Below are 25,945 nucleotides of genomic sequence, written 5' to 3'. Positions count from 1 at the left end.
CTCTACTGAGAACCCCCCGGTCATCTGCCCGTCCCCCCTTCTGCAGAATGCCCCCAACACCTCTCTCCTCACCCCCAAGTCCGGAAACATCAGTGTCCAAGTCCTGCTCCCCCAGGAACAGGTCTTCGGTGGAGTATTCCAGCGTACGTCCAGCCACTACTGCCTCCCCGCCCGCTCCCAACCCGCCCCGACCCCCAAACCTGCATGTTCAGGAAGCTGTGTTGATCTCCCCCCGGAGTTGCCTCTTGCAGTCAGTGCGACGTCGTTGGAACCAGTGTTCCCGGTCACCTCCATCACCACGTCCACCATGCTGGCTCTGATGGTGGTTGAGTCCGGCCAGTCAGGTCTGTCGCGGGGGCGGCGCCCAGGCACCCTCTGCCAGCTGTCTCTCCGGGAGCGGCCCCGTCGCTGCGTGTCTACTTCGTCATCCGTGATAGCGATGCCCAGGACCCCGCAAGTCTCCTGCAGGGATCGTAGATGGTGTATAGGGCCATTCCATCGGAAGATGAGCCGGAAGGGGTGCCCCCAAGTATAGGGCGTTCCTGGTCTCCTCAGGAAATCCGTAGCAATATTGAATGCCTTTCGTTTTTGGAGCGTTATAGCAGAGAGATCCTGGTAGAGGGCCACTGGATGGCCTCGGAAGGTTAGGGGTTGTCGCTTCCATGCCTCCGTCATAATCCGTTCTTTAAGCGGGAAGTCTGGGAGGAAAGCCAGCATGTCCGGGGGCGGCGCCGATGCTCTGCGTTGGGGTCCCACTGTATGCGCTCTGTCAATCCGGATAGGGAACTCCTCCGGCTCTCCCAGGATCTCCCGGAACAGGGCCTGCAAATAACTTGCTGTGTCCGCCCCCTCCGCCATGGATGGAATTCCGCGAACCCTAATGTTGTTCCTTCGAGATCTGTTTTTCAGATGCTCAGCGTGCGCCTGGAGGTCAATCTGTTGGTCCCTGAGGCGCAACACCTCTTGTTGCAATTGTTCAAACTCCTCGTCTCTTCTATGTCCGGCGTCCTCCACCGTGGCCACTCGTTCTCCCAAGCCATCTACTTCTTGACGCATCTCCCGCACCTCACCCGCTACTTCGCTCTTCAAGGTTTGAAAGTCCTCTCGGAGAGAGCTGAAAAGGGACTCCATAAAGGACCTGGTGATGGGGGGGTTCTCCGTCTCCGGCACCCTGCTGTCCTCCGGAGGAGCCGGGAGACTGCTGCCCCCGGTCCGCTCGCTGTTGGTGTCTTCCTAGCAGTTCGGGGAGAGTGCGCTCCCCCTTCCTCCCTCCTTTGTTGCCCGCCATGATCGCCGGGGCACGGCGGTGTCTGCGTCCTTGGTGTCACGAGTCTTCCTCCCGTGGCGTCCGCCCCTGTAATTCGTCAGGGCCCCCCGCCGGTTCCACTCCGCGCCCCCGGTACTGCGGGCCTCCCGGGCCTGTGCGCCGGGCCGGAGTTCGCCCCCTCGAGACCCTCCAGCGTGTGGCGCTTCCGTCTGCGTCCGGGGTCCGACTCCGGGTCTGCCGGGCCACCGCTCTCCTTGCGCCGCCCCCCCCCCCCCCCCCCCCCCCCCGTGGACAGGGCCTCCGGTCACCAGCTGTTCCGTTACCAGTACCTGGCAAGCTTGAAGAGGGGGGGAGAGGAAGGGGAGAGAGTCGTCGGGGTGCGCCCCCACCGCCGCTCCACCCGCTGAGCAGTCGGCCGCCTCCCGTAGCGTCACCCCCCGGGCCCTGAGAGCAGGCCTCCCGCTCTGGCCTGTGTGTCCGGCTCCCCGTCGGGGGTCCTCTCAAAGCGGTCCTACGAATGGGCTCCTGCTTTCTTCTCCTCCGGGCAGCCCCGTCTCCGTGGCAGCGCTCCCAGTGGCCCGACAGCCCTCCCCCGCCGGAAGGCGCCCCCGGGACGCCGGCGTCACCACTATTCACCGGGGGGGTCCACTGTGCGGGAATGATCGAGGGCTTCTACCAGCGCCCCCACCGCAGCAGACCTCCCGTCGTGTCCCGGCACCGGGGTTCGTTCTCGCCGTGTCCGCCCCCAGCCGCTGTTGTCCTCCGGGGGGTTCTCCTGTACCTTCGCGTGTCATGGCTGCGAGCGACGGAGCCACGCAGTCCGCAGGGCGCCGTCTCACCTCCGCTGGCTGTTGGGTGGCCGCTCGTCTCCCGCAATCAGCCCCGCACTCCACAGCAAGGGGCAGCGTCCCTCTGTTGTGCCCCCTCCGGCCTCACCAGTGAGCCTAGGCATTCGCGTGATCCTCTGGCCGACGGCGCTATGCTCCGCCTCTTCGTGGTGCCTGAACTGCAGTGGTGCGCCGCTCGTCGCCGGGCCGTCCTGGGTGCCGTGAACCCTCTGTCGGCTCTCACCCGGGCTCCGCCGCCTCTGCTGTCGGTACTTTCGCTGAGCAGGGGGAGATTCTGTTAGAGCAGCTAGGCTTGGGGCCTAACGGAGCGGGAGCCGGCTGGAAAGGCGTCCGCTCACCTCGCCATCTTGGCCACGCCCCCCTATGCAGCTATTACGCAGGCTAAAGGGCAATTCTACTCGGCCCGTATTGAATCTGCCAGTAACAGCTCTAAGGAAAGTTTTGCTATCGTTCAGAGCTTCACGTCCCCTCTGGCCCAAGCTAGTGTGTCATCATCTTCACCTACCTGGTGTAACACTCTCGCTGGTTGCTTCAGAGATAAGATCCGGGCTATCCAAGCAGCATTTACTCCCGGTGACATCAGAACTGAGGCACTTTTGGAGTGTCAATCTGCTGACCCAGCTCACTCTCTGTCGGTATTTAGGCCAGTTGACCCATTGGAATGTCTTAAAGTTCTCAAGGGTCTGAAATCTGGCTCACCCTCGGACCCCTGCCCTGCTTGGATACTGGCAGCAGTTGCAGGAGTCATAAAAACAGAAGTGAATACCATTATTAACCTGTCTCTCTAGAAAGTGGTGGTACCATGGGCCTGGAAGCAGGCTAAGATCCTGCCACTCCTAAAAATGCTGTCATTGGACCCCCTCTGTCCAGGGAACTACCGGCCTATCTCCCTCCTTCCTGCTTTGGTGAAGGTATGTGAGAAGGTGGTTAATAAACAGCTTACGGATTTTGTGGAGAGGGAGGAGCTCCTGCATCCAGCCCAATCAGGATTCCAGGCATCTCACAGTACAGAAACAGTGCTGGTTGAGGTGGCGGACGCCATCCGGGAGTGCTTGGACGCCAGCTGCAGAGCTGTATTAATTTTGCTTGACCTCTCGGCGTCGTTCAATATGGTCCCGCACTTACTTCTCCTGTCATACCTGGCCAAGATTGATATGTCGGGTGATGTGTGGGGCTGGCTCCGGTCCTTTCTAGTGGGGCGGGCTGAGCAGATCTGGCTCCCACCGTCTTCCTCCTCCCCTCAGCCAGTGACTACAGGAGTCACTCGGGGATCCTCCCATAGCCCCCTTCTTTCTAATATCTATGTCACTCCTCTGATATATTTGGCGGAGGAGCTGGGGGCCAAGGTGATGGCTTATGCTGACAACACTCAGCTGTTTTTTACCTGGGACAAAGATGCGGACTCTACTTTCGGTTCAACTTTGCCTATCCTCAATCTTCAAATGGCTGGCAGAGGCGCAGCTTAAGTGCAATGAAGAAAAGTCAGAGATCCTGATGTTTGGTAAATTCCCCCCTAATTTTAGAGAGCAGCTCTGGCCTCTTGAGTTTCCATTACCCACCTCGTCAGGGAAGCCAGCAAAACATCTGGGGTTATGGTTTGAGGAAGGTCCTTCTTTTTCGACACACATCAAGAAGTTGGGTGGCTGCTGCTTCGGCCTGCTCAAAACCCTCAGAAGATTCCTCCCCCTCTTACCCCAGGCGGCGAGGAAAACGGTCACTTGTGCGCTGATCCTGTCTCGGCTGGACTATGCCAATTCCCTTTATGCTGGTATCCCTGGCTACCTGCTGAAGAAGTTGCAGGTGGTCCAAAATACGGCAGCCAGACTCCTATTGGGCATTTCGGCTAGGGACAGTGTTCGTCATCAGCTGCGCTCTCTCCACTGGCTCCCCATGGTGGAGAGAGTTAAATTTAAACTATTAGTCCTGGCTCACCGTGCTCTTTACGGATGCGACCCTCTTTACCTGCAGAGGCGTCTCTCCTTCTATGCGCCTGCACGCTCCCTGCGATCCTCATCCTTATGTTTTGCTCAGGTCCCTCGCTTCAAGTTTCAGGGGTTAGGGGGCAGCTCGTTTGTGGTGAAGGCAGCAGTTGCTTGGAACGCCCTTCCCCTTGCCCTGCGTACCATTCAGGACCCAGTTGCGTTTAAGAGGAAACTGAAAACACATCTATTCTCTTGAAGTTCACTATCCATACCTCGCTAGGCACCTTGCGGGGACACACATGAGTAGCTGTGCGCGTTACAAATTCATATAACATAACATAAAGCCCATTCTGGCATCCACACCAACCCTACGGTCCCCCTTATTTAGATGCCCGGTGCCAACATGAGCTTCCCAGACCGCCTGCTGAGCATGGTGAGCTTAATACTTTGCACTGCCAAACATTAACTTTAAGTAATAAGAACTATGCATTCTTAAACTTGAAGGACAATGTTTCTGTATATATTTCAGCTCTGTTGTATTGAATATACTATCACACAATTACATATTAACTACACAGGAGCTACTCCAGATTTTCTGTGGATAGTGAATTGAGTTTAGGAGAGTTCAAGAGAGATTGGCTGTGTAAAATAGCATACCTGAAAAATCCAGTGCACATACTCCTCTTTGATGTTGCCCTTTCAGAAGCGATAAACATTTTAGCGTCTGCGTATCCCACACATGAATGGCAGCATCTCGTCCAATCTAAAACAGATTAACTATATTATTAATTGTTCACACAGACGTTATAAGTACTTACACATAGTAAACAACTTATAACTTTAACCTGACTTTCTTAAACCAGAGGCATGTTCATAAAGCAGCAGATACAACACTAACAAATGGTAAGATTGATAAAAGAACAACACATTTGATGTAGAAATCTATGAATCTATGTGCAACTTCATGGCTAAAGGTTGTCATCTAGAGAGGCTCCCTAAAGTATTAGCTAAATGGGTAACTTTCAGTTAGGTAATAATAACACCTTTCAATATAGTGCCTTTAAACTTTTGCAATAAAACGACATAAATGCATCCAGGTGCTTTTATTATAAAATAACTGGGATTTGCTAAGTGCTTTTCTGCATGGACAGAGACCAATGCTATGCGCCAGTGATCTGACATCACACAATTATCTTCATATTAGTAGACCATTGTTTCTGTAGGCAGTTTTTAACCGCAGCAAGTTAATGCAAAACCTTTGGCAGTTCGTCCATCTTTGCTGTTTTCACATACATCATATTGCAAACAAGCACTGACAAAGCCAATCGGTCTCTCCCATAAAACCTACTGGTGAGACCTTGTTGTTTTCCCATAAATATCTGACGCACGTGTTCACACAGTGTGTCGGGCAATCTGTAATGAATTTTCTTACACCAAAAGAAAACTCATTCAAAGATGGCCACCATGCATGTACTGCAGAATTTGTTTTTCTGTATCTTTTATTTACCATTTCAAGATGGTGGTCGGAAGTATACACAGAATGTTGCTTTGGGGTAAAACGAGCAGCCTGGTAGCAGTGCGCTGTTATCAAGTCATTGCAAAACGAAGAAGAAGAAAAGGTTCATTAATGAAAAATAATGCAGCACAGTGCAGAGAGTGAGGAAAGCAATTTGTTCCCATGGAGTGCAAAGGCAAAATGAGAAAATGGTCATCCATGTCGGTAGTGGAAGTAAACTAGCCAGCCAATCAAAATTATAGTAAACAAGTTATGCTTCTTGGGAGGAACAAAAACAAGAATAGGATGGAAAGCTATCAAGTAATCAGCAGGTGCATGAGATAAACAAGAAGGCCATCCAGCCATGAGCAATGGGCTTACCCAAAGACCACCCTACATATATATGGATCAGAATATTTACATGGCCCAAAAAGATTCAACAAATGTAATCTGTATCTGCCCAGAAATAGTGGATCAAAGTAAATTCTGGCCGAATTCTATTCTTTGCATACAAGGGGTGTGGAGCTGCAGTAGTGCAGTTGATTTATGCTTGAACAGTGGATGCATTTACTTGTTGGCTCTTCCAAGAAACACATTTGGTTCAAGCAACAAAAATCCTCTGCCTCAAAAACAGAGGACCTATTATAGCATTAGCTGATATGATCTGCCTATTCAATCCCTCAGCGATCCTGCAAGCCTGGGGAAGTTCACAGTATTGACTAACATTTCTGTGCTTTGATTTATTTTAATTCATGAGTAGTCCAAAAGTACACACGTTTTTAAATTTCATGTTTTTATAATTTTTGTTTTTCTCTTCCTGTGTAATGATTTCAATTAATCAACAATAAGCATACACATCTGAAATCTTAAATCTATATATGTGTACTGTATTGAAGAAAATATATCTTAGACAGCAATAGCTGTGTGTAGGTTTGGGCCCAAAAAGATGGCTAATAGGCAGAATGTCTTACATTCCTCAAAGTGAGAAATGACCCCCCCCCCCTCCCCACAGGAACGACCAATGCCAACTCCACAGCGAAAGAACTAGCTCACACCCCTCCGCCACCCCATCAATCAAAGCCCCCTGAAAGCAGCCTGGTTCACCACCGACCTCCAAGAAGCCAGGCGCTCCTGCAGACAGCTCGAGAAACTCTGGCAGAACAAGAAAACAACCGAAGACCAGAACAACTACAGGAACACCATGAAAGAATACCACCAGTGCATAAGAGCCACCAAAAGGACCTTTATCGAGAACAAAATCCACTCCAACGCAAGCAATGCAAAAGACCTCTTCAACGTCATACAGCAGTTCACCAAACCCCCCAGTGAAGCCACGGACGTCCCTCCATCCCAGGACCTCTGCAACAAGCTCGGCTCCTACTTCCACCTGAAAATCAAGTCGCTGTAGGACAACTTCAGCGAACAGACTCCTGACACCACCACCCTCTCCACCACCGACAACCAACCGATCATCACCACCTGGAAAACTACTACCACCGAAGACACCACCAAGACCATGAAGAACACCCACTCAGGAGCTCCCACGGACCCCTGCCCATCGCACATCTACCACAGGGCTGCCGCCGCCATAGCTCCCGAACTAGGCCGGACCATCAACGCCTCCCTCGAATCCAGCATCTTCCCCGACGACTGGAAGCAGGCAGAAGTCATGCCCCTCCTCAAGAAACCTTCGGCCGACCTGCCGGACCCGAAAAACTACCGGCCTATCTCCTTCCCTTCGCAGCCAAAGTCACCGAGAGGTTCATCAACGCCCAGCTGACCACCTTCATCGAAGGGAACGCCATCCTCGACTCCTCCCAGTCTGGATTTCGCAGCAACCACAGCCCTCCTCACTGCCGCCGATGACATCCGCATGCTACTCAACCAGGGAGCCACATTGTGGCCCTCATCCTACTAGACCTCTCTGCGGCCTTTGACACCATCTCACACTGCACTCTCGCAGCCAGACTCCATGATGCCGATATACGAGGAACCGCCCTTTTCTCTCCGGCACCTACTGAGATCAACTGTTGAGTACCCCAAGGATCCTCGCTCAGCCCCACGCTTTTCAACATCTAAATGGCCCCCCTTAGCCGCCATCGTCAGACAGCATGGCTCAGCATAGTATCTCACGCCGATGACACCCAGCTCATCCTCTCTCTCACGAAGAACCCCAAAGACACCAGACTCAGCTTCCAAGAAGGAATGAAAGACGTCGCAGCCTGGATGAGTGACAGCTGCCTAAAACTGAAACTGAACTCAGAGAAGACCGAGGTCCTCGTCCTTGGACCCTTCCCCACGGTGTGGGACATGTCGTGGTGCCCCCTGCTTTCGGAAACCCTCCCACGCCGACGGACCATGTCCAGAACCTCAGCATCATCCTAGACTCCTCCCTCACCATGACCTGCCAGATCAATGCTGTCGACTCGACCTGCTTCACCTACTTCCGCATCCACTGAAAGACCTTCAAGTGGATTCTCCATGAATGCAGAAAGACTGTCACCCACGCACTCGTAACTAGTAGACTGGACTACGGTAACGCCCTCTATGCTGGAATCAACAAAAACCTGCTACACAAGCTCCAAACCATCCAGAACACAGCGGCCAGACTCGTCCTCGGAACCCCACGACACGAGCAAATGACCCCGCACCTGCGAGACCTCCACTGGCTCCCATCGAGAAGAGAGTAACCTTCAAGCTATTCACCTACACCTACACCTACAAATCCGTCCACAACATCGGACTCAAATACCTCCACGAAAGAGTCTCCTTCCACGTACCCAAAAGGAACCTCCACTCCGCCGACCTCGCCTTGGCAGAGACCCCACGCATCGGCAGAACCAGAGCAAGCGGAAGAGCCTTCTCCTATGTTGCAGCCAAGACCTGGAACGAGCTCCCAGTCAACATCAGACGCTCCCCCACCCTGAACACCTTCAGGAAGAGCCTCAAGACCTGGCTCTTTGACTGATCCGGAGTTGCACCCCCTCACCTCCCAGCTCCTTGAGACCCTCACGTGTGAGTAGCACGCTTTATAAACCCTTGATTGATTGATTGAGATTCTGAGCAAACCTTTCACCCATTCACATGTAAATCTTGTTTTCGCTCTACATTTCTTAGAACTCCATTTGCTGTTACAGATATGACTAGCTTGTAGTGTAGATGAGGTTCATTGCTATAGTCTCTGACTTTGAACCCCATTTAGACATAAAAATACTGTACTTCCAATTATATAAAACATTTGATAGTTATAAAGCAACTTATAGAAGCAAAAGAGGAGGTGTATTAATTAATGGTTTAAAATTAATGGGTTAGTCTAGGGTTTGTACAGTGGTAAGTCTGCTTGTTACTGCTAAGATTTTACCTCCTTGCCTAGGTGAGAGAAAAATTTCACCAGCGCTCCTCCAGGATGACATAATTATTCCTTAACAATATTGCTAAATCAGTCGCAGTGGAGCGAGTGGAAAAGAGTGGTGCCAGTGGAATGGATCCATTATACAGTATTGTGGTACACAATATCGCTGACAAAAATATTGCGTCAAAATATCGTTTACCACAATATCATGTTCCTATACTTATAATTGTAAGTGTCATAATCTCCCCAAAAATATTGTTGACACTAATATCATCCAAAAACATAGAACAATATAGTTTTTTTTTAATATAAGTAGAGTTAAAGTAGTAATTGTTAAATATTTAAATATATACATTTAAGATGTATTAAATATATTCCACTCATTTAATATTATATATAAATATATACATATATAAACGCACATATATATGGGTTTGTGTTTTATAAATATATATATAGCATAACAATTCATAAAAATAATTATTTTACAATATAATACTTTTTTACATATTTTACTTTTATTACTATGATAATATATATATATATCAGAATAGTTTTCCGTCTTGTAGTCGCCGCTCTCAACACAGAGAGTGCCTAAACTCACGAGGAAGGACATGCGTAAACACTGCCACGTCTTGGAAAAAAAGGTTGAGCACTCCAGGCTTAAGAAATTAAATCTATTTATTCATCATGCAACCATCAATTGAAAAAAGTAACTGACAAACGCGTTTCGGCCTCCTGGCCTTTGTCAATGACGGATTTCCTCATTAATGTGTAATTGGACATTCATAGTCTTGAGTTTTCGCAACCCATGAAACAACAAAGGGAACTGACTTACAGTTCAGTGATGAGCATTCATATTATAGTTCACTGAAATCAGTCCCATATCAGCAGCTGTGTTGAAGCTGAGTAAACAGGCAGTTGACACTGTATCTTGAAGTACATGAATGGGTGCTTGGACTTTTATTTTCTCGTTTTTCATCGTTATTACAAATGAACCTTGAATTTGTGTATCACTTCCTCCAGCTCTTTGCCAACATCACATTGCCTGAGAGAGGCATTTGAAGTAAACTGTTCTTTTGAGAGAAGCCAACCTTCCATCCTCTTAAATGGAGATGCCTTCTAGCGGCTAGTACCAAAGCTGAAGCAATGGCTGAAGCTCTCAGGCTATCAAATCCAACATCAGAAATTAATTCAACCTGCACCTCCATACAAGCCAAAAGTTTAAAGCAGTTGTCTCCCTCCTGAATATTAGTTGGGTGGTATTAAAAATCCTTGACCAAGGATTGGGATGCTAGACTGAATAGACTTCTGACCTCAATGAAAGACTGTGACTTGCATAGGCTTTCGAGTGTGCCTTCTGCTTTCTTGTCGACAAGCTCAGATACAACAACGTCCTCTGTAAAGATGAATGGCTGGCCCAACAGATTAACCAAGAGAGAGTCAATGGCAACTGCCTGAGAAAGTTCTAAATCACGCTGAGCCAGAGGATAAAATCTGCCCATAAATCTTGGGATTGAGACCCTATTGGGTCTTTTCCATTCCCTTTGGAATAAATCTTGGATAGCCGGGATAACATGAAATTTCAAAACTGTAGGTTATGGGAATTAACAGAACCAATCACTATTACTAGAAGGTTGCTAAATAACTGCAGGCAGCTGGGGATTAAATATAAGATAAGAAGTCACTAGTTTATTCTCCTCTGTTTGAGTGTTTTTACCTTTAGGGGCAATAGAATCCTCAGAAAACCTCAACTCCTCCTCGTCATACTCTGGTAAGCCTGGGTGGAACCAGAGGGAGAAGAAGCGACAGAGAACTGGGAGGCATTAGAAGAATCAGGGGAAAACTGTGGCTAAATGTGTCTGCCCCTATGATATTCATAAGCCTCAGATAGAGACTGTAACCTCTTTTCAGCCATAGAGAAAGAGTGAGGACTATCATGAGATAGGCCCCTGATCCCATGTTTAGCTTTGTCGATAGGAGATGAGGGCGATATTTGACGCTTCTTATAAAAATACTTACCCTTGATTCACCAAAGCATGTTCAACACACAAAGATCCGGAGCTCTCAAGCAGCATGACTAGAGACCTAGGGTTTTAAAAATGGCTGTTCCCTCTTACTCTGGAATTCAGGTAGGCAACCAATGCATGACATATGTATGACATATTAACATAAAAATACAGAAGTATCAGGCACTTACGAAGGCATCACAGAATGGCTTAATGAAGGGTAGCTCCCCTTTCCCTCTTCTCCCTCTAATGTCAATAGACAATATGTGCTCCTATCTGGTCGAAGGGCAAATCAGGTCCCCAGAGAGGACTAATCAACAGCAGGTAAGAAATGTCTTAATCGGGCCAATGTACCACAAAAAAACGGGAGGACAGTCTCTGCATAGTTACACACTTAAAATGAGTGCTATTTTTTTTCTCAAAAAAAGAGAAGCTGGTGGAACAATAATGAAACCAGCAAAGTGGGGCAGGAATAAAACAAGCATCGAGCTTTAGCAATACTGCAGTCTCCTCATCCCACACCTGAATCTAAAGTATAAAACCAGCATAACCCTCATGAACCACGCTGGTACAGCAGAAATAAAAACTAGTGCGGGCCCCTAGCACCACTGCCCGAAATGAGACCAGCGTAGCCTGCCCGCACCCCACCAGAACTCCTGCTATGGGTTGTAATAAAAAGTAAAATGAAGCGAACCCCTGCATCGCTGAATGAAGAGGACAAAGTACTCTCCATAAAATAATCTTTTCTGTAAAACGGGAGTAGCCTAGTAACAACCCGAAGCCGGAAGGTAAGAGGAGTGCTGCACAGAAAAACAGGAAGTGTTATGGAGGAAAGAGGTCTTGTAGGGGATTGGCATAAACTGGTTGAGTCGAAATAGTAAAAAGCTTGGAAGACGATGATTAGTGAGTGTTAATATCCTGCTGCAATACAAGCAACTGAAAGCAAATGGGCATGAGGGACTGGAAAGGAAAGGAAAGAAGAAACCAATAAAGAAAATATTCTAGCACATGGTTATATTTTGAGTCACAGTAAACATACAAAATGCATAATTTTAAGAAATGTTGATACTTAACGCCTTCTGCTGGAGTCCAACACAACCCTGTACTAAAACAATCTAGGGCTGAAGAAAATGCGCAAACCTAGACACTTCAAGTAACTTTCTAAAATACTAACCAAAAAAAATAGCACAAATCAGTTTTCAGAGCACAATTTTACAATGCTTCGTGCCCTTTTCCAACATCCCTATATTTTTCTAAAATACTGTCTGATTGTATTTTATTTCTTGTCAGTGATTGTGGCTAACCACCAGAACACAGGTACGGTATATGGAATAATGCCACTTGCAATTAATAAAAACACTGGAAGATTTCTTAGACCAGAATAATTAGATTGAAATGCAGGGCAGGAGTGTTTCATGGTTAGGCTGGAACAGAAATTGATTTTGAATCAGAGAAATGAAGTGGGCATTTTTAGTTTAATGAGCATTGCATTTAGAGCAGGTAATTTGGATCACTTCCAGTCACTGATGGAGCTGCTGATACTGTATCGAATATTCTAATTAGCAAGCCGTTAGGAAGACGAGGGGCAATCCTTCTAGTACCTCCTTGCTTAGAAGCATCTGCCGCATAATGCAAAGCGACAGCCCTGGCATAACTGCATCTTTTCAGGAACTGAGGATTCTCCATTGAAGCCTCAAGAGTCGCATGCCTGGTTCAAATCTGAGGATGGCTGACTTTCTAAGGTCCTTTGTTAAGAAACTGCAACTATTTGCAACCTACTGACTAGAACAGGTTACTCGCCCACGAGAGAGAACAAGGTAAAACAGATTACAAATCGATTGGGAACTCATAGCAAAAAGAAAGCCTCTGTTAAAGATATTGAGTTCACAGCATGGCATGTCTCTATCCCCAATATGAGGCATTATGGACCAAGTCCTTTATGTTTTTTCAGATTTAATCAAATATTTCCAGTTGCCAACACTATTCTTGTACGTGAAGCTTCTGGCTTAAGAACTGAGGATACTATTGTGCATGTCATTAATTCATTTTAGAAGGAAATCATTGTAAATAAATCATTTGGGAGAGAGAATGTGTCGTTGCAGGGCTGGGAAAGGGTAATTGTTCTTTACGCGTTGTTACCTCCAGAGATTTTCATCTAGTCTTCAAAATAAGAGATTGAGAGATATGGTAGAGGACAGGAGGGTTACAGTAGTAAATAAAAACTCTCCAAAACTGCTTCTGACATCTGCAGAGACCTCCATTTTGGGATCAGAGGGACTGAAAACTAAAATCAGCAACGGCAAAATGTATGAACCAGACGCACATTACAGGAGACGATGAATAGAAAGAGGCCATGGAGGCATGGTTGGGCCATGGCAACTGCAGGGCACATTTAATGTAAGTTAATTCAATCTTTGGTCACAACTTGCATTGTAAAAACCTGATGTTTGTAGGTTCTAAGTTGTATGGTACTGTGATGTCACAGTATAAAATGTTTGGAGCAGGGCTGCGGGGAGAGTTTCTGGCTAGTCGCCAGCTTGTACTGTGTGCCGGCATTCAACTGGCCATCTCGAGTCTGATGGTAGTGTATGCTAGTGGAGAAGATCACCAGTACATGAACAGATGTGTGTGCTTATAGCTGGTTTTTACTGGTTCAAAGGAATATGGTTATGGCGGTCATCTTTTAGCTAAGCACAAGCACAGGGTAACGGAAAGGCTCTGTGGAATATTTTCAAAATGTACAGAATGTCCTCACCTTTCTAGTGTCAGTACGAGGATCCATTAGAGCTTCAGTAACATCCTGGTGGGACTCAAATGCAAGCTTCTGCGTGGTTCTAGCGCAAAGTGACTTGAGTAGAACCCTGATGTTTGTAGGTTCTAAGTTCTATGCTACTTTGACTTCCCAGCATCGAACGTTTGGGGCAATTGCTGGGGGAGAGTGCTGGTCCCACGTCACTCAGGTCGTTATCAATAAAGTAATTTGAATATAATTTGAATATAATACTTTCTCCTTTACTAGAGCAACTTATCCTGAAATATCCCAGTAGCCTCCAGGTGATGATTGGTAAAATGCCAGAGTGCCACAATGGACAGACTAGGCCAGCTTGAAATAGGGGACAGTCAATTCATTTGCATAATTATCTCCCCCCAGAAAGCAGGTCTGTGAGTCTTATGTGCTCCCACTAGGGATTTCATGCTCCGTTACCTAGCTGTTATTTTACCCCACACTAACGCTAATCACCAAATGTCCACACATTGTATAAAGTGGTCCAACAGAATGCCAGTTCTAAGCAGTTCTCTGTTGCTTGCAGTTCTTGGGGCAAATCCCGGATTCTGGTACTCGTTTTAATTATTTTTTGGAGACAGATAACACAATAATGTGTTACCTTTACATGATGTTACTGCCCCTAAAGGAGTTCAAGTGTTCTTTACAAAATCTCAATGTTTTTATGTAAGTGTATCTTGCCTGGTGTTGTATTTAAAATCGGCATGCATTTTCCCAGTAGCTTTGACACCGATCTCATCTTTCCAAGCCATATCAGTGGACCATTAAGAAATCTATCTGAGGTCATGTGCAAATAATACAATCTCATACTAAAATGTATTTCTTATTTCCTTATTACAGTCAAGCTGACACATCTCTACTCACCTGTAATAAGAAATGACATATATGCTCAACTGCAGTAACGTATTACGGTCGAGTTGTGACCTCATAATGGCTGCAGCCAAGGTGAAAAGCAGGTCACAGAGCAACACTGCAAGCTGTGTTTAAGCAAAAATAACGAGAACTTGCTTCTCGATCTTATAATTAGTTTTTTTGTAAATAATCAATGATCAGCAGAATGGAAAGATTTATGATATGTTCATTTTTTGCACAGTTAATTACACTACATAAAAAATCTCCAGACATATCACTATTCATTCTGAGCAACAGATCTAAACTAACTCTAATATTTTTTGCAACAAATTACTTACTGCTTTTTGGTGTGTTTCAATTCCCTCAACAGATTCTTCTTTTATTCTTCATTCTGCAATCAGACTATCAAGAATTTAAAAGGTTTGTGGCAAGAGTGATGGTGTCACCGAGAATTATAAGGAATAAAATAGCCTCTGCCTTATTTTATAAGAGCATTTCAACTCACCATGGAGTCTCTTGTCCTTGTAAAGAAACTCAAGTCTTTGGCCCTCTATTTGGTTATGATGAACGCCTTGGTGACGCAGCGTAAAGGAGTATTCCCTCTCGAATTACATAAGAACATTTATAACAATTTTAGATTCATAGAAACCAACAAATTCATTATGGATCAAAAAAAGATCCTGGATAATTCAAAGAATGGCAAAAAAGCCTGGGAGGGACACTAATGTACATCAGATTATTACAGGAAAATTATCTCTGATTTATTTCCTCTTCTTCATGCTTTGCTGTGTTGGCCTGCTGATTCTTGACTTGAATCTCTACATCCTGCATCTCTAAAGGTTATCCAAGGGCTTGTTGGGCTTGCCTCCTGTTTCTGAAGTCTCAGGGATATGAAATACTTCACCTGCATCTTGCTACCAGTACCTTGGCTCCTCTGCTGTGAGTCCTGATCTGTCAAGTGGTGCCAAATCCAGTCCTATGCCCTTGGAAGTGAGAGTTTTGTGCACGCATTGATATCAAAGCATCGAACCGGTGCCTTTCCCTGCGATTCTGGCACATCCCCTGCACCGGAGCAGCAGACACCGCTTACCGAGTGTGCGATCAACAACTGCCACTTACAATGCAGCCCTAACTTTGCCTGAGCAGTGCCTCCGCATCACCACTGTTGCACGGGCCCTGGACACCGCATCGCCGACAACTGCAAAGCACCATCCCCAGACCCTGATGCAACCCAGTGGTTCGAAAACAACACATCGGGCCGATGCACATCGCTCTTGTCATCGATGCAACAACGACATTGTCTGACTTCAGGAAATGATGAGTTGCCTTTGACAGCGAAGCATCCCCTTGTTTTCTCAACGCATCTTCCTCAAGATTCAACACATCCAAGGAACTGTCAGCAGGTCTGCGTGACTCTAGTATTTGGCCCACGCTCCATCACAGTCGGACAAAACCTTTGGATTTGCCCCAGTCAAGCGCGACCAGATAGCACCAATTGGAGCTATTGCTTTCAAAATACTGCATTTTTATTTAATCTTTCAAAATTCGTATCTTGACCTTTGTATGTTGGATTTTTATCGCTTTGGTCTTGTTTTACTCAGATAAATATTAGCTATTTTTCTAAACTGGTGTACAGTACTTTTGTAGTGTTTTCACTGTGTTACTGTGTATGTGTGCACAAGTACTTTTCACATTGGCTCTTTAGTTTAGCCTGACTGCTCTGTGCCTAAATACCAGAGGGTGAGCACAGGTAAACTTTCACAGCATACTACACTTACCCTGACTCGGATTGTGGTTCCTGCTTGGACAGGGTGCACACCTATGCCAACCAGAAACCCGATTTTTTACAGATGGGGACAGCAGGATTTACTTAACACTACACCAGGTCAGTAACTAAGGGGCATATGGCTAGAAGAATCATCACAGCACCAATGACCTGGGTTGAAACCAGTAGATTTGTATTCATGATTTCTTAAACTTTATTCATGGCTGCTTGCTGCTGGTCTTTAGGGAGGTCATCCTACAGAGATTTATAATAGTGACCTAGGAACACCTCTACATTTGTGCCCTTAGTAGCTGTGGCTGAGAAAACACCTGCTATTTTTTTCTATTGCAACTATTTTTTCATAATTCTAACAATCTCACACCAAACAGTGCCGTACAACGAGCTTCTTTTAGACAGAAGATTCCGACTCTTGACAAGTGATGCATCAAATAAAAAGATAGAGGCATGTATCTATGTGAAGCACGTATAAAGATGACACAGCCTTATCTTCCTATGACAGTAGACTGACATATGGGACATTTCGACCCGTGATGATCATGCACTTTCCTAGTATGTAAGGCATAGCCAAAAATCAAGAATCAGAAATGATCGAGTGGTACAACAACCATGTGTGTGCAGACACACGCCCGAAAATACCACAATAAGAGTAACTTGTAGGGATGCGGAGTTACAATTGCCTTACATGGGGGGAAAGCATAGTCCCTATGTTTTGACAGGTTTCTAACCACACCATTCTACCTACATATCATGGCGATTCTTCTTCAGTCTGAGGCGGGTTCAGCTGCTTATAGCCGTTTTGGTCAGGCAGGATTCCAAAATCATGACCTAGGTCTGCACTATAGGATGTTGTCAAAGTCACTGTCATTCTTCTCATCTATGATCAACACTCCCACATTAAGTCCATGCACCCATCTCCTTTCTACATTTCTGCAGGTCAGGGACCCCAGGACTTATCCAGCTCATTGCATGCTGCCTCCTTGCTTAATATATAAGCTAGCTCAGCAGTAAGTTGGTTTTTGCTCTTGGGAAGTAACCCAGTAGGCAAACGATCTGGTGGAGGGGATCTCGTGGTCAGTGGGTCTATTTATAGCCCAGAGTTTTGTGTTCCACTATACGTTAAGTGAAGAGAAGTTCCAGACCATATGGTAAAAGTCCACCCAATCATCAGTACACTTAGGGCATCCTGCCCACTCATCCAGTAACAAGCGATTCCTTCTTTTAAGTTGAATGTACACACGGTACAGGTAATAATACTGAGCTCTCTAGATACACTGGGGGAACACTTATAGATACTAGCTAGTCAGCATCGGTAAGCTGGATGTCTAAGTCGTCTGCCCATTTCTACCCTAAAGCCATTAGATCCCTGCAGACTATAAAAGTGCAAGTTATAAGAGTGTGACCACTTTGGTTTTGCTGTAAAGCATAAAGATATATCAGCAACACTCATGCTCAGGGGGTTCCTCTGCATCCTTTTTCCACTATTTGTGTATTGCTCCTTTGAGGGCCCCATGGAGCAGAAACTGAACCAATAGTATATCATATTCCCCGCGAAGTGCCTGGAATCCCAGACTTGTTCCCTCTGCATATAGGTTCGCCAACACTGTAAGGCTTTTCTCAGCCCATGCCTTCAAGCCCCTCTAACTTCCCCTGTGTGGCCAGACAATCAATAAGGATAAGGGCAAATCCTTAGGGCATGGCAAGTGCATGTGTCCTCTGTAGAGTGTGGGCCCAAACAAATTGGGTGGTCCGGATCAAGATGCCTTCATTTTTAACAAGTGTCTTCTTGAAGGTGTTAAGTAGCAATTGGCCCAAAATAGCCTGAAAGGGTGTGCTAGAGTGGCCAGCCTCAGTTCCCTCCAAGGACACACACACCTTCCTTCTCACAGACTCCAGTAATTTATGTCTGAATGCATGTATGTGTTATTTTTATAGCACAAACCTAATAACAAAGCACTGGAGCGCTGTATAGGGTCAAAGGTAAGGATACTGTCAATGAGTGATTAGAAAGGCAGCTCGTTTCTGGGAGCAGAAGTGTACTATTACTGCATTGTGATTGACTTGGACCCAGCCGTTCCTGATCTTCTTCAGAACTTTGGGCAGGTGAGACAGTGGCAGAAAAGTGTATTAAAATCCCATGCTACACTGCAGCCAGAATGCATCTCCTTAGAGTAAGAATTCTTTGAAACTTCAGTGTGCAAAATTCTGAAACAGCACGTTAAAAAGTGGCGAAAAGATCTAGTCAGATTACTCTCTATTGCTGGAAGATACCGAACACCACATTGGGATGTAATGCTATTTGTGATCGGCGAGGCGCCGCCAGCTTAGTTTGTCTGCCCTGGCATTCAAAGAACCTGTCAAGAGGTCCACGACTAATAAATACCCTGATGCTCCACCGGATGCCATAGATGAGCATCCTCTTGACACAGCATCTAGGATCCAACAGCACCCTTCTTGTTGTAGTAAAACATGGTGATGGTGTTGGTGTTATCTGTGAGGACCTCAACCCACCTTCCTGTAATGGATGGTAGGAAGGCTTTCAGCGCCAGGTGATTAGTTTGCAACTCAATACGTTGATGTGGAGGCAGACCTCTGCCAAACACAAGAGTCCTTTGATATCCACCCCTCCCAGATGACCTTGACAGCTCATCAGAGACACGTATGTTAGCACCATCAGCTCTGGGTGGGATAGAGAGAGGGGTCTGCTGCCAATCCAATTGCAATTGAGCATCCACCACTGCAGATCTTTTGGGGACTCCTCTGAAACTTTCATAGAATTCTTCGGGTCCGCCTGGTGCTGGCCACACTGAGACTTCAGATTTCACTGCAGAGCTTGTATAGGCCGCCTGGTATAATCGATGAGCAGGATGCAGGAGACCAAGAAGTCTCAGAGCCACTCTCACTGAGACCCAGAACGGGAGCTGAAATATAGGGATCATAGCTGGAATGTCTTGGACTCATTGTAATGAAGGTAGGACCTGGAACCACACCGTATGCATGATGGCTCCAATATAAGTGGTCCGTAGTATAGGAGCCAGGTGTGACTTCGGAGAATTGATTGTGAACTCCGACCATGTCAGAAGGTTGAACGCCATCTGGAGGTGGTCTACGCCTGCCTTCAACAGCCAATTGTAGAAGTAGGGGAAAACTGGAATTCCCAACCTACGAAGATGGGCTACAATCACCTCTGTCACCTGAGAGGCACTGGTGAAGCAGAAGGGAAGTATGGTAAGTTGAAAATGCTCCTGACCTACTCTGAACCACAAATAGCATTGTTGAGACTGCAGGACGGGCGCATGAGAATAGGCATACATCAAGTCGCCAGGATCTAGGGCAGACAGAACCTGGGCCAAAGTGATCATCTTGAATTTGCAGAGCGAGTAGATCTAAAATAGGATTAAGTCCTCTTTTCTTTTTTGACACAAGGAAATAAATGGAGTAACAGCCAGTCCCTATTTCTGGGGCTGGAAACTAATTTCAACAAAAGAGCCTACACCTCTTGAAGCAAGATGGACAGATGTTCCACTGAAAGCTGCTCTGTTGTGAGTGGAAAATGTGGGGAAAAGAATGGCACAGCACCGCCCTGTTGAATGATCCAAAGACCCATTTGTGGGATGTTATGTTTTGCCATCCATGGAAGAAATGTCTGATTCTTTCTCCCACAGGGTAGTTGTATGCCACTAAGGGCAAACTTAAGTGTTTGGAGCTGTTGCTGTAGGGGTGGGGACTGGAAAGTATGTTGCCCTCGGTGGCCTGGACATTGTCTGGGAGGTCTAAAATTCTTCAGGGACTGCTGGAAAGATCTTGCTGACCATGTTCCAGAGCTCATGTGAATACCATAGACAACTGGCATTGATAGACCGCATTTGTTTACCGAATTCTTCACTTCTCTTTCACTCTCTGCCCAGGGGGGTCACAGGACCATCATTAATATTTGCGCTGTTGGTGGAAGCTTGTTCCTCTAGACTTTTTGGCATAGGGTGTAGCATAAAAACACAATTAAGTCGTCTGGCTTCCTGTCTGCTCAATGGTCTGTGAAGTTTGGCTACCTGCCTACTCACAGTGGCCAAATACAAGGTTTAGCCTAGGTGCTCAATAATGTGGCAAGTCAGGGATTCACTGAATGGCAGTAGAGGTTCAGAGGAAGCTTGTCCAGGCTAAAGAACTTCAGTGAGAAAATATGTCTTGACTTCCATGGTTAAAGAAATAATCTCCTCCGTTGATGGCCCATGACATAAAACCAGCCCAGTATCTGGGGAAGCGACAAACCCACTGACCTCCTGTAAACCCATGAAAAAATCCTCATCATCCCCATTAAACCCATGAAAAAATCCTCATCATCTCCATTATCATCTCCAAAGGCAGGGTGAATGTTTCGGTCCTGACTCTTTTCAGAGTCAGGACCGAAACATTGCTGGAGCGCTCAGGGGTGGATCAGTGGCAGAGGCCCTGCCCAGTCTGAATCAGAATGAATTTGGTTCGAAGTTGGACACAACTACTGGTACGGTGTCCTCCTCAGTGCCAGGACTAGCGTTGATGTTGAAGGGACCAGCGTGGATTTTGAAACTGAAGAGGGAGTCAGTACCAAAACTGCTGACAAGAAAAAAAGTGGGAGCGAGCTCTGGTTCCACGAACGAGGGCTTGGGAAGAAAGCAGGGGCATTGTGAATGCCCCGCTTCAGCAGCTACAGTGGGGGCTGTGGTTCTTTATGTTCCTATTCTGTCTACAACTCAGCAGACAAAAGCTCGTAATTAAAGCAATAAAGGTATACAGCCTCAATAGAAGAGCAATCAGGAGAAAGGAAGAACAAAAGATGGGTAAATAGAAAAAAGAACAAACATAGGAATAGTTAATGGACAGAAGGGTGAAAGGAAGGAAGAATGGATGAATGAGTTGGTGGATGAATGAGTGGATAGGTGGATGGACAGGTGAAAGGATGGCAGAGTAAATGTATGGATGGCTGAGTGAGTGAATGAATAGGTGAATGAAGAGGTGAAAGGATGGCAGTGTTGAGGGATGGATAGATAGATGTGAGGGTAAAATGATGAGTGAATGGATGGTAGAGTGGATGGATGGCTGAATGGATAGCAGATTGGATGGATGATGGATGGATGGCTGAGTGGGTAGATAGATGGTAGAGTGGATGAATGGATGGCAGAGAGTATGGATAGAAGAGTGAATGGATGATAGATGGCAGAGTGGATAGAAACATGGCAGAGTGGGTGGATTGATGGCAGAGTGGATGGATGGCAGAATGGGGAGGTGGATGGATGACGGAGTGGGTTGATGGATGGCACAGTGGATGGATGGATTGGTAGATGGATGACAGAGTGGATGGATGGTTTGATGGAATGGGGGAAGATGGAATGATGGATGAAAGAATGAATGGATGTCAGAATGTAAAGGTGAACTAGTGGAAATCAACGGATAGGTAGAAGGGTGAAAGGATGAATGGAAAGATTCTTGGATGGAAGAGACAAGAGAGCTCTTCTAGAGCGGGTTGGGCTCACTTGGTTTACTTGCTTGATGCCATCAGAGATTTATTTCAAAGTGGGGAGTATGTTAATTTTCTGGCTACTCCCTTAAAAGAAAGGACTTGATGGCAGAGCACAGAGATGACTCCATTCGTCAACACGGAGACTCACTACACCACCTACAGGCTAGGGAGGAATGGTGTTTCAAATCGTTTAGATCCAGTCTGGCATCTGGGGATATTCAAAAGGTGAGAAATCTGGGGTTAGAAATATCCTTCAGAAATTAAGTATATGTATAAGCATCTTTATAGGATATTTCACAACTGCTCACAGGTTCTGATGCTTAACAGAGCAATGGACAAACTGGGGGGCAGGTCTTTGCACCACAATACTGTTGCTGTAATGTTTGTGAGTACATCTGTGAATAAAGTTCCTTAAGTGGAATATTTTTAGGGGGGTTCGCAAGCAAGCTCAACCACATTAAACATAGTGCACAATATTACCAGCAAAACCCAAAATGTATTCTTATCTCACATCTAGAAATGCAGTTTGCATTACTACTTAAGCTATTAACTTAAATGTAAGCAATAGTTTAAAGCCAGAAGACCCTGGTTAACAAGTATGCCATGCAAAGTCTGTATAGTAAGAGTGAAACAATTTTGAAGATCAGCCCAGTACTGTTAGATTACTAAAATAAAGCATAAGGTCTAATATTTCTCCCGAATAAAATCTTACATGTTATATTTGATGAATCGGTGGTTACAAGACATTGGCTTACAACCAATAAAAGTCACAAGTGTCTTGCTACGGATAATGAACAACAGTTTATTTTCCTTTTCTCTTCTAACTGCAGTGCTTTATTTACTATCCGGTGAGGAGTGGCTTTATTCTTACTGGCAAAATCTTTATACAAAGCTATTCCATAAGTTTCACTACTTGAGGTTTATAGAATGTTTGGTCTAAAGGAAGGAAACCTGGTCCCAACAGAGAGTGTCAACTTGATCATTGTAGATGGCTTAAAGGGTGGAGCTGGTGACAGCTCAGAGATAAAGAAAGCCTTTGTAGAATCTTCACACCATTGCAGTCTAAGCATATCTTGTGTAGTGCACTTGTTGATCGATAACATTCATAACCGCCTGCATAGTGACATTTAGAATTCTAACAAAGAAGTGGCCTCTAACGATTCTAGCAATATAAACGTACCATAAACGTACCCTGCTAACACAAAGTTGTTCTTAAAAAGCTTTGAAGGTGCTATGAGCAAAACTAGGGTAAATTTAAAAACAATCACTCTAGGAGACTGCAGGTTACCCAGAACACCTTGTGGTGTACGTTTTTAAAAACAATTCAGAATATGTGGATAGATATGTAGAGACTACACTATCCTTTGAGGCCTAGACCTTTTGCTACATCAGTACCTCTACTGGTGAAACAGGCTTTACAACACGGGCAGAGCCATGTGTGCCATTTCCCCATAAGTGCAACCACGCTTACCATAACCATGCATATGCCATAACCACGCATTTTCGTGGTTAATATAGTACACGGTCTACATGCGCGGATGGGCAGGCACAGCAAAGGGAAGGATCGGGAGAGGACACAGACTGGTAAGTGGGGCTGCGGACGGGTTTTGGGGCAGTGGGGGTTGGGGTAGTTTTAGGGATGGGGTAGGTTTTAGGGTTTGGGGGGTTCGGGTTGTTTATAGGACAGGGGCTAGGGTTTTAGGGCTCCTGGCAGGATGGGGGGGGTCGGGGCAATTTTAGGTTTTATGGATGTGGTCACTTTTAGGAGTCGGATTATTTATAGGGCATGGGCCAGGGTTTTAGGGCTCAGGGCAGGGGGGGGTCACAGTAGTTTTAGGTGTTAGGGGTGGTTGGTAGTTTTTAGGGCTTATGGGTGGTCTGGCTGTTTATAGAGCAGGGGCCAGGGTTTTAGGGCTCAGGGCAGAGGGGCTGGGGTGTGATCTTTACCACACATCTCTTTACCAATCATGCCTTTACCACAAATTGACTGGTAAAGCCATGCGTGGTAAAGGAATGCGTTGCTCAGAGGCAGTCGTTGTTCGGGCTGCATTGTAGAGGCACGCGTGATTTAGCATGTGTGCCTTTGTCATACAACCTTCTATGGGAAACCCATCTCAAACATGACACTCTTCAAGCCAACAAGATAGAAATACCACCCTATGCACAGATTCTAATGATGAAGTAGCTGCAATTTCTGAGATTGACCTAAACATTCTAAAAGTGAGCATACTTTTATCTGTATATCACTTACAAACCTATAGATTCACAAGTATTGTTTCAGTTTAACACAAGGGAATCAACTTCTGTGTCATAGTGAAATCTGTGGCAAGCATAATATAGCATATCAGAGGAGAGATGGCTAAAATCATTAAGAAGTGTGATAGCTTTTACTATTCATCCTAGTATATTTACTGGAATATCGTGCAATCTGTAACAATCAGCATAACAATGTAATATTGCAAAAAAACAGTTAGATTACTAAATACAGTGTGATGATAGCAATGATGTTCATTTTACAAGGGAATGTGGGTTTGTTGTTAGAAAGTGAAGTGGGCTTCTAGACCAACTGTCCCATAAATTCCAAGATTATTCTTATGCAATGCATCTATAATCATACATCAGTTATACATTTCAAAGTGAACAAAATGTTCACATTCTCTCTTTTGTTTTTTTATGCTTTACAGAGTTTTTGATTTAGTAGTTGGAATCAATATAAAATAGATCCACACCTGACCAGTTGCGACGTAGTCCTTGACAGGATGAATGGCAAGGCAGAGAATGTCATCATCATGCCCAAGATATAGTCTTTGGGAGTGCTGCTGCCTGCTGTACACCACGCCCACTGCTGCTATGTGGTACACCACCTCGCCAGTCTGAGTGTAGAACAAATTATTTCGGCAGTCATATCCTCTGTAACTGGAAAATACAAAATGGCAATTCACATAAAGGAATGGCTCCCAATCATCTACCTGAAAATATATATACATGCCTTCAAAGTACAGATGCAGGTTATACATAACCCATGAATAGGTAAAATGACTTTGTACTGTTTATAATTAATTCACTACCTTCACAAGATTGATGGGGCTATACAGGCACATGCATCAACCTTTTTTGCGAGCGCAAACGGTGCAATTTGCAAAATTCAGCCGTTTGCGCCCACAAAAAGGGATTTTGCGATGCATCAAGGTGTAAGGCACCTGCAATTTAAGAAATTGCAATTTATTGCGATTTCTTAAATTGCGATTGCATTTAAGGAATCGCAATTTGTGATTCCTTAAATGCAATGCAAGAACCACTTTTAAATAGCGATTTCGCTATTTGGGGCCGCAAATTACCGAGCAATTGAACTGGTCAGTAATTTGCAAAAACTTTGATTAGTGCATTTTTCAAAGTTTCATGTTGTGCGCAACATGGGTGCACATCACAATTTCAGGGTTGACACACTTGCACCCTTGAAATTGCCATGCACAATTTGCGAGTACCTATTGGTAGGCCCATAGGAATGAATGGGGAACCATTCCTTAATTGCGACTCGTGAATTGCGAGTCGCAATTAAAGATTGTTTACGAATCTCTATTTTTATAGCGATTCCTACATGCATAGGCTTTTGCGAGTCCTTAATTGCAATTCCTTAATAATCGCAATTAAGGACTCGCAAAATCCTACCTTGATGCATGTGCCCCATAATCCTTCCTACAGCCACAAGTCCCCCTAGGGCAATGACTCATTGGAATATCCCCCATCCTGCTCCAAGTACCTGGTGAGGGTAGAATCCCTGCCATTTAGGGACCTTTATAATGGTTATCACCCTCATGAGAAGGGAGTTTTACTGCCTACCCTGCCGCCCAGCTCCTAGGCACAAAGAAGACGTAGGGCAGGGTGCAGGGAAATGACCGACAAAGGGGCCGCATAGACCTACTGCCAAAGGAACTGATTGTAGGCCCACTCCTAGGCCCACTGGGGCTGGAATAAGTTTTAGAGTGGGGCTCGGGTAATTACGCCGCCTGCAAAAACAACAATTGATGGACAGAATGCAGAACAATATCATACATTCACCCCAGTACAAAGATCTGGGCCTAAATCCATCGTTTTTTTGCTCGCCATTTCAGTTTGGACCCAGCCATATGCAAAT

General features: G+C 45.7%; 1 protein-coding gene across 1 annotated transcript in view; it reads right to left on the bottom strand.

Moving 5' to 3' along the window:
- The window catches only part of EML6 (EMAP like 6), an 884,002-nt gene that overhangs the window by 396,221 nt on the left and 461,836 nt on the right, over window positions 1-25,945 (bottom strand). Inside the window, exons 14-15 of the mRNA XM_085612599.1 lie at window positions 24,540-24,726; window positions 4,695-4,800 (exon numbers count right to left, since the gene is read on the bottom strand). Of these exons, the coding sequence (XP_085468725.1) occupies window positions 4,695-4,800; window positions 24,540-24,726 (293 nt within the window). The remainder of the gene's footprint in view (window positions 1-4,694; window positions 4,801-24,539; window positions 24,727-25,945) is intronic.

Source organism: Triturus cristatus, chromosome 6, assembly GCF_964204655.1.
Source record: "Triturus cristatus chromosome 6, aTriCri1.1, whole genome shotgun sequence".
Classification (NCBI taxonomy): Eukaryota; Metazoa; Chordata; class Amphibia; order Caudata; family Salamandridae; genus Triturus; species Triturus cristatus.
The sequence above is the reverse complement of the archived record's forward strand: the minus strand, read 5'-3'. Positions and strand labels throughout refer to the sequence as shown.